This window comes from Acinonyx jubatus, chromosome A3 (assembly GCF_027475565.1).
Source record: "Acinonyx jubatus isolate Ajub_Pintada_27869175 chromosome A3, VMU_Ajub_asm_v1.0, whole genome shotgun sequence".
NCBI lineage: Eukaryota > Metazoa > Chordata > Mammalia > Carnivora > Felidae > Acinonyx > Acinonyx jubatus.
This window is the reverse complement of record NC_069388.1, coordinates 61,001,872-61,010,696: the sequence shown is the minus strand read 5'-3', so window position 1 is coordinate 61,010,696 and position 8,825 is coordinate 61,001,872. Positions and strand designations below refer to the sequence as shown.

Sequence of the window (8,825 nt, the reverse complement as noted above, 5' to 3'; positions counted from 1 at the left end):
CTCAGCCCCACAAACTCCAAATGCCTTCAACACATGGCTATGACAACCATCCTTCCGTGGCTGGCTGTCCATCACCAGGACACAGCTAAAAACCCTCTCAAGGCCTTCCACATGATGGCCCCAACCTCCCTTTTTGGTTTTCTTGCATTAGCCAGAGGAGGCCACTTACTCTTCCCTGCTGACTTGGCATCACTGGGGTCCAGGACCTCGGGTCTCAAGCCACACTGGTTTCAGGCATCCCTTTGAGCTCTTACTTCAACCTGGGATACCCTCCCCTACCTGGCTGACCCCTCCTGAACCCATGCAAGTCAGCCTACCCCACCTGCTGGATTCGATGCCCTTCTTTCTGGCCCCCACAATGCTACCAAAATGGCCAGTTAATCATCTTCCCCTGACCCATATGGTTGTGGGGGCAAAGACATGGCCCCAAACCTGTGGCACCCTCCTGGACATACTGCAGGTGTTCAGATCCCTGATGAAGGAAGGAAAGGGCAGACAGTCTCTGAACTCTCATTCCTCACTATACCCCCCTTTTTCCTCAGCTTTTTCCTTCAGCGCTCAGATTATCAACACAGCCTTCTTCACCTCCCCCAACACTCTCTTTCCAGGAGGACTGCCCTGAGCCTGCATCACTGTTGGGTCTGTCAGCCTCAGCCATATCTGAGCTGACCAGCAGAGGTGCCCAAACAGAATGGTCAGGGCGTAGACACACTGAGCACCAGCCCCACCTGCCATGAGTCTTATCCAGGAATAAGGCTGAGGAAGGCAGCCTTGTGCTCTGCTTCCAAGTTCTCTGCTTCTCTGGGTGGACTGTGGCAAGTGGGTAATGAGGTTGGGGAATTCTATAACCAGGTTGAGAGCCCGGCCTCCTGGGGCCTCGCATGCCACGTTGCCCCGCCAACCACTGAAACTCTCAGGCTTCTGAGCTAGAGCCAATGCCTGATGCCTTCTTGATGGTCTTTTCTCTCAAAGTCCCCAGACACAGATAAACGAACAACACAAAGAACCACAAGAAAACAGACACGCACTAGGCCTTTTCATAATTATTACTATAATGATTTACAAAAAAATTTTCAGGCAACTGTGTTAAATTATTATACATATCTGGGAGAGGGAGGTGGGGGGTCCTGGCCACAGGGTCAATGAAAACCTCTTTCATGGGAGAGATGGAAAAAAGAAATGTGCCCCCCTCACTCCCTCCAGGTCTGACTCCTGATTAAGTGGCTTCCTCTCAACAAATGAAGACCATTAACCCTTTCCCATCCAGGTACTAAGGTAAAGGAGATGGTCAATGAAGTGCTTTGAAGGGAGACCACCAATAAACTGTGGCCGCCCGAACCCCATGATCCTCTGCCCTGGCTCCGAAGGGTCTGATCCTGGGCCAGACCCCTTGGCTGGGGATGGATGGAAGACTGCCCAGTCCTCAGCCTACACCAAGGCATCCACCCAGGAAGACAGGAGGACTGAATGTGATAGGATAAGGGATGCCTAAATGTGGCATGAGAAGCAGGGATGCACCAGCCGGGAGCTGCTGGCCACCCCTCCCCCACCCCACTCCCCAAGGCTAGGTACACAGGCATCCAGGCACTCTGGCTCAGGGAGGGATCCTGTCAAAGGAAATGGGGTGTTGGGTATCTGGCCTTGGAGCTCAGGGATACAGCCTGAGGGTCAGAGCAAGGCCCTGCCAAGGGGGACCCTTGGAACAATCCAAAGCTGGGCTTCTCAACTTTTATATTCATTCCAGCTCCTGACTCCCATCCATGCAGCTAAATGTTACCATGTATGTGTGAGTGCGTGCGTGCGTGCGTGTGTGCGTGTGCAGGGGAGGGCTGCAGGGGGAGGGCTGCAGGGAAGCGCAGCTGCCCCACCTGCCCAGGGTTCAGGGCATGCAGGGGACCCTAGGCCTAGGATGTGAGCCCAGACCAGAAAGGGTTAAGGGCTCTGACTCGCCTTTCCTCCTACTCTCCCAACATGCTACACCTCCTTGGGCACTAGAAGGTTTTACGATGAATAGCACGGGAGCCATCCTCTTCATACTCCTTTTTGGACACCCACATCTTCTTAAAAGTGTCCAGCGAGGCCAAGATGGAGCCACTGTGAAGAGGGAGGGATAGACTCTTGTGGACCTAAAGGCTGGGCCATCGGCCTCTTGTGGGCACTCAGAGCTCCATTTCCTGTACCTGGGAGGGAATTCCACCCACCTCCACCTGGCCTGGGCCAATGGTCTCCTCCCAGAGCCCTCCCCGTGAACCCCGCCTCACCCGATCCATGTGGAGTACAGCCGTTCCTGAGGGGCCGAGATCTAGAGGGAACAAGCAGTAATGTAACTGCCCGTCCCCCACCTCAGCCCTGGGAGCCTTTCCCCCAGGGCCCAAGGCCAGATAGCAAGTGCATCAGCTGGGAGTAGTGGGAGCAGCCAAACAGGGCAAGGGAGGAGGCTGGGTAGAGCTGGGAGAGGGTGTCTGGAGGTGGCATTTGACCTTTCCTCGCCCAGTCAAGGTTGCCCAGTATCCCCATGCCCCATGGGGTTCCCTGAAACCTCACCTTGATTTTGACATCCTTTGGGGCAAGCTTCTTCACTTCACTTAGCAATCGGTCACCGAAGCCTGTGAACACAAGGCTGGCTGAGCCCAGAGTCCACATCTGAACCCCCTTACCACTAGCACCTCCATCTCCAACCTCTGGCGGCCCCAGCTGCTGTCGCCCCTCTTTCGGTGGTTCTTTCCAGGATCAAGGATGGGGGTGAGTCACCCCAAGGAAGAAAAGAGTCAGCACCATGCCTAAGGTGGGCCCAGCTTCCTCAGAGAGGTAGCATGAGAGGGAACCCTAAGTCACATAGCTCGGCCTGGCTGCTGAGCTCTTATGCTCTTCCTCACCCAACACTCCAGCAGCCCAAATCTACCCAAAGCAAAGTCAAAGGCAAATGACAAATCAGGAGAAAATGTCTACTATTTCTACCTATCACAGAGGCAAAGATCACACACAGTATTGGGAGGGTGCCGGGGGACTCTCCTCTGTAACTGGTGGGGGCATAAGTGGCACTCGGGGGTGGGGGGAGTTAGGCAGTATCTACTAGATAACAAGTACATATGCCCACCCTCTGACTCAGCAATTCTCCTAGGACTTCTCCTTTAGGGATATTCTTATTACATGAAATGACAGCATATGAGGTAATCGGGTGTAGCACCTCTGTGATTAGAAATGACTGCAATGAACTCACAGGCCACCAGCAGGTCAACGGGTAAATGGCACATCCATTCAGTGATCTATCACATGGCCATATGAAAGAACTCACATGGACAGGGAAAGATCTTCCAGATAGGGGGCTACATGAAAAATACATGGTGCACAACTTGTAGAGCATGTTGTGATGGGTATAAAAGCGGGAGCAAGGGGAAATGAACATTTGCTTACATATGCACAGTGCTGCTAAGCACATAGTTGAGAAACTAGTAACTCCCAGGGGACGGAACAGGGTGACCAAGACAGTGTGAAAAGGGAGACTTCATCGAACACATTTTAGATCTTATGCAAACTTAGCACCTATTTACAAAGTAAATAAAAGTTAACTTTAAATCTTTCTCTTAAAAAAATAAATGCTTGGGGCATCTGGGTGGCTCAGTCGGTTAAGCATCTGACTTTGGCTCAGGTCATGATCTCATGGTTTGTGGGTTTGAGCCCCAAATTGGGCTCTGTGCTAACAGCTCAGAGCCTGGAGCCTGCTTCGGATTCTGTGTTTCCCTCTCTCCCTGCCCCACCCCCCTCAAAAACAAACATTAAAATAAACAAATAAATAAATAAATGCTAACTGAGCACCAAAAAGCCAACAGAAAATGGGCCACGTCCCAGGTTCTAGGGAGTGGGGTGCAGTTTAAGTCTTAATCACCAGCTCCCAAATGGTGGTACCTTTGAAAAGTGTGGAGCCACCCGAAAGCACGATGTTGGCAAACAGTGTCCGGCGAAGGTCCATGTCAGACTTGTGAATGGCAAAGGCTAGCACCTCATGGAGCCCCTCACTCTCATCACCTACCAGGTCTGGCTGGAACAGCAGCTCAGGGGCCCGGAACCGCGCTGGCCCCACCTTTGGAACACAAGATTGAGGGGGACAGGCCCCTTCTTCCTCCAGATGCCAGCATCACCACTGCCACCCAGGGCCAGACCTGGCAACTTACATCGAGCATGCTGCCATCTGGCAAGGTGTACTGCACCTTCTCTGTCTCCAGAGCCTCATCCTTCTGAGGGTTGATGGAGAGGTAACAGGCTCGCTGCGGTGGGCAGGGGACAACGCTCAGAAGGCTGCAACCGGGAAACCCACACCCAGGGCTCAACCTCACACCTTGGTGCCACCACTGCCCATTGCCCCACCCAGCCTGCCTCTTCACCCTCCTGCCCTCTGTCACCTCTTTGATGGTCCGGACAACCTCAAACTCAGCTGAGGTGTGAAAGTCAACTCCTTCCTTGCGCAGCAGTAGCCGGAGATAGCGAGAGACATCACGACCAGCAATGTCCACCCGCATGATGGAGTGCGGCATGGCAAAGCCCTCGTAGATGGGGACAGCATGAGTGACCCCGTCCCCTGAGTCTAAAACCACTCCCGTCGTGCGTCCTGTTGCATACCTGTCACCAGGTCAGCATCCCTTCACCTCAGCCACTGAGGCATGGGGACCTCCTCACCCCTGGAAGGGACCCTGGGACATTTGCACTATCTGGTCTGAAAAAGGGACATGAGGAACTCCCTAAAGGAACAGTTACCATGGGGCTGTTTCTACAGGGAAGTCAGACATGAGCAGGAGGATGGCCACAGGGAGGATGGGGACTCAGGGGACCCTAGGGCTTAGGGAGCACTCACAGGCTGAGCACAGCCTGCATGGAGATAAACAGGGCTGGCACGTTGAAGGTCTCAAAGAACACCTCTGCTGCCTTCTCCCGGTTCTTACTCGGGTTCAGTGGAGCCTCCGTTAGGAGAACAGGATGCTACAAGAGATGGCAGGGTTTAGGCATGAGCAAAGACAACATGCTAGGCTCTAAAAGGATCTTTTAGAGAGCCAAACACCCTCCCATGAGCACATGCAGCTGTAGCCTGCTATCCTTCCCAAGAGCACTATCCCATTATCTGCCATCAGTTATTCTTCCAAAGATCCAGCTCCCTCCGGAAAACTTGACTTGGCAGCCAGTGACTCTGTGTACCCACATACACAAAATGAAGTGGCAACAGGCCCTAATAACATGCAGAGGAAGCGTGGAAACCCAACCAGAAAGGAAACAGAGCAGTGAGAGGGCACAGGTGAGAAAATGTGGAGCCTGGTGGGAGGGGCTGGCTGCCACACCTCCTCGGAGAAAGTCTGCAGCTGATCCTTGGAGTAGACGTACTGCCAGATGCGCTCCATGTCGTTCCAGTCTCGCACCACGCCGTGCTCCATGGGGTAGCGGATGGCCAGCAGCCCCCGGTGCTCCTGTGGAGGAGGGTGGGAAGGCCAGCTGGAGCACCAGGCTGCTCTCCAGCAACTGCTTTCTGCTTTCCTGGAAGCTGCCCTTTCATCTGCCCTGAAGAGAACCACTACTGCTGACTGGGTGTCCTCATGCCCAGTGGTGGGGTCCTAAACCCAGTACAGGCTCATTTGTCCAGCAGCAGCTTCTCAGGCCCTCAGAGTCCAGCCAGCTTCAATGGGCAGGGGAGAGAGAGGGTGGTGATATGCTCCCTCCCATCCTAGTCCTCACCTTCCTCCCCTGGCTGTGCTTCTTGGGCTTCTCTACTCACTGCCAACATGTTCTCTCCTCTTCTCTCCTCACACACTGCCCAGCTTCCTTCCCCACCACCAGGAGCTGCCTCATGGCCAATCCCATGCTGTCCTGTCCTGTGGTTGCCTGTTGCCTACCGTTCCTCCCAGCTCTGGAGCCACTGCTCACATCTTCCGCACAGACCTGCCCTTCAGTGTCCTCCCTTCCTACCAAACGTGCCCCTTCTCACCAAACACCACCTGACCTCTCTCGTCCATAGGCATGGCTCCTTCTGACCCCATCTCCTGAGAGCCCTTTATCTGTACCCTTGGCTAAGGCACACCCCTACCCCCCCAACCATGTTCTCCAGTGCCTAAACTCCTAAACTACACTTGCTTCCTCCTGTTGGGGCCTCAACTGGCCATGCAGTACTTAGACAAGTCACCCCAGATGGAGAGTAAGAGGTGATCCCACAGTTCTTGTTTCTATCAGTCATCAAATCTGAGTGATCCAGACTCTTAGATCACTTTTCTTTTTAAGCAGGTTCCATGCCTAACACGGGGCTCAAACTCATGATTCTGAGATCAAGAGTCAGATGCTCTACTGACTGAGCCAGCCAGGTGTCCCTTAAGTCACTTTTTAATCAATTCTTTCCTCTATAGCTTCCAAATTACTTCCACAAAATAGGGCGTTAAGTAGTCTGTTCCCCCATACAGAAACCATCGTGCCATTTCATAGTACTTCCAAGATGGAGCCTTGAGAGCCCAGGAAGACGCTTGGCAGATGGCCCCAGAGAACAGATGCCCTTTTGGGAGGTACAGCTCTGATCACCAGCCAATGCTCCCAGAACTGTGAAGGCCCCAAACCCAGGCAAAGGCAGGCTCCACAGGTGTTACCTCTGCTTTTGGTCCAATGAAGAGGTCCCCCTCCAGGGCTCCAGCCATCACTCGCATGTGCTTAGGGCGCCCAACACTGCAAGGACAGGTAGAGTCACCAAGGTGGGCAGGGGGCATGGATGAGTCCATGTCCAGGAAAACCAAAGTCTAACTCCTGTGGTCAAAAGGGTAACTACTCTAAAGTATCCAGAGGTGGCCATGTGGCAAAGGCCAGAACCCAGGCCTAAGGGACACAGGCCTAGAGACCAGACCTTGGCAGGATGGTATGCTCAGGGTCAGAAGAAAAGGTATCTTTTTCCCACCCCTCCCTCCCAGACAGGGCTGAGAACTCTGGAATCTCAGCCCTTCATGGTCCAGCCCTGGCAGTGGGTCAGATTCAGCAGCCATAATGACTCAGCCCACGCTCTTGATTTCAGGAGGGCAGGGCTGCTGCCACTGTCTGCAGACCAAGGTCCCAGGAAGTTGGGTCATAGCTCCCTTGTTCACCTCTCTCTGTCATTTGATCCTGCCCCTTCCCATTGCCAGGGCTTCCAGAATAAAGAGTCAGTTCTTGGAAGACTAGATAAGCTACAATTCCAAAATTTGACCCAAGTTGCCTTTTAATTGTACACAGGTAGAATTCAGAAAGGAAAGCTGAAGCCCTACTGGGTGCTCCAAGCTGGCCCTGCCCCTGACCAGGCCTGGGGTTCTCAGTATAGCCAGCCACTTTGGGGGCCTCAGGATCCCCCCTGCCCTACCGCCTCCGCTTAGGCCAATCCCTCTATAACCTCCGGGATTTGAGAAGATTCCCACTGAGGAAAACTTCCCAATGTACTCGAGTGGCTGAAGGAGCACTCCCAGGTTTCTTCCATGTTTTCACCTCCCTCTTACCCCTGCCACCACTTGCTCCATTCAGGGAAAGACTCCCCTTGATGGAACCAATTATTTTCTCCAGTTGGAAAATAAACAAGCCCTGGAAAAAACATTTCCTGGGAGCAAGGAGTGGCTTTGCATTAACTCCCCACTCTTTTTCCTCTGAGGTTAGGTCCTTCTCCCAGAGATGTCACCCTTCCATTCTGGCTGCTGCTATCACACCCTGTTCCCAAGGGAATGCTGGTAGCTTCTCCTCCCTTCCTGGCTCAAGGAGGGACCAAAATCAGACTTCAAAGAAGAGGAAGCCCAGAGCACTTCTCTTGTCCTTCCAGAGCCCTTAACACCACTGGCCTCACAAACACAAAACAAAGGGTGTTTTCCCTTATATGTGGGGGCAAGAGTTGGTCTCAAAAAGAGCTGTGACACAGAGCCAGTTTTCTTCCTGGAATCCAACAAAAAGGTTAGGGCTGCTGCCTGAGCAACACTTACTAGTTTGGGAAACAGTATTTGGGAATCTGGTCTCCTGCAAAGCCAGCCTTGATCACCCCTGAACCCTGAAAGGAAAAACAATGTTTAGCTCCTGATGTGCTCCTCCAGATGAAGGCAGTGCCCTGCAGTAGAGCTGGCTGTCCAGATCATGGCAGCCTGGGAGCAAGTCTGAGACCCACCAAGAGGGCATGATCATTTACAAGTACTCCAGTGATTCACAACTAGGGGGTGACTTTGTACCCCTTCCCCCCAATTTAACAATGTCTGGAGACTGGGGAGGAGAGAGAAAGGGGTAGGTACTACTGGCATCTAGTGGGTAGAGGCCAGGGGTGCTGTTAAACATCCTACAATACACAGGTCAGCCCTTCACACCAAGAATAATCTAGCCCAGAATGTCAACAGTGCAGAGACTGAGAAACCATGAAGTACATGCTCCTCTGCGTACTCTAGGGCCAGCTCCAGACAGGAGGAATCCAAAGTGGCACAAGCTACTTCCAAAAGTCGGCTAGAAGCAACCTCTAAATGTAGTTTTTCTCAATAGCCCCTGGTCATCCCCACCCCAACAGCCATGGACCACATACAGGACCCACCCGGCAAGATCATTGTGTATACAACTGGCACCTCCCCTCAAGTGTCTTCTCCAAAGACTACAGGTGAATTTGGTCCTGCCACTGCTCCAGCACGGAAACTGGACTTACGCTCTTAAAGGGAACCGGACATCCAGAAACCTCCCACCTAATGAAGGAATCAGCCTCTCAACCCTACTTCCCACAGGTCTCCATTACAACCTTCTGGGTCTGCAGTGCAGAAATAAACATTTTCATGTTACAGAGGAGGGGCTGGAAACCCAGAGGGACCAAGCAGGTTGCC

The 8,825-nt window shown here is 53.0% G+C and overlaps 1 protein-coding gene across 1 annotated transcript in view; it reads right to left on the bottom strand.

Moving 5' to 3' along the window:
* Positions 1-1,025: 1,025 nt before the first annotated feature.
* Positions 1,026-8,825, bottom strand: part of ACTR1B (actin related protein 1B) — a 9,213-nt gene continuing 1,413 nt past the window's right edge. The window contains exons 2-11 of the mRNA XM_027072608.2: positions 7,956-8,020; positions 6,615-6,690; positions 5,328-5,453; positions 4,850-4,974; positions 4,401-4,617; positions 4,173-4,265; positions 3,907-4,081; positions 2,545-2,606; positions 2,262-2,302; positions 1,026-2,094 (exon numbers count right to left, since the gene is read on the bottom strand). Of these exons, the coding sequence (XP_026928409.1) occupies positions 1,992-2,094; positions 2,262-2,302; positions 2,545-2,606; positions 3,907-4,081; positions 4,173-4,265; positions 4,401-4,617; positions 4,850-4,974; positions 5,328-5,453; positions 6,615-6,690; positions 7,956-8,020 (1,083 nt within the window). The 3' untranslated portion in view covers positions 1,026-1,991. The remainder of the gene's footprint in view (positions 2,095-2,261; positions 2,303-2,544; positions 2,607-3,906; positions 4,082-4,172; positions 4,266-4,400; positions 4,618-4,849; positions 4,975-5,327; positions 5,454-6,614; positions 6,691-7,955; positions 8,021-8,825) is intronic.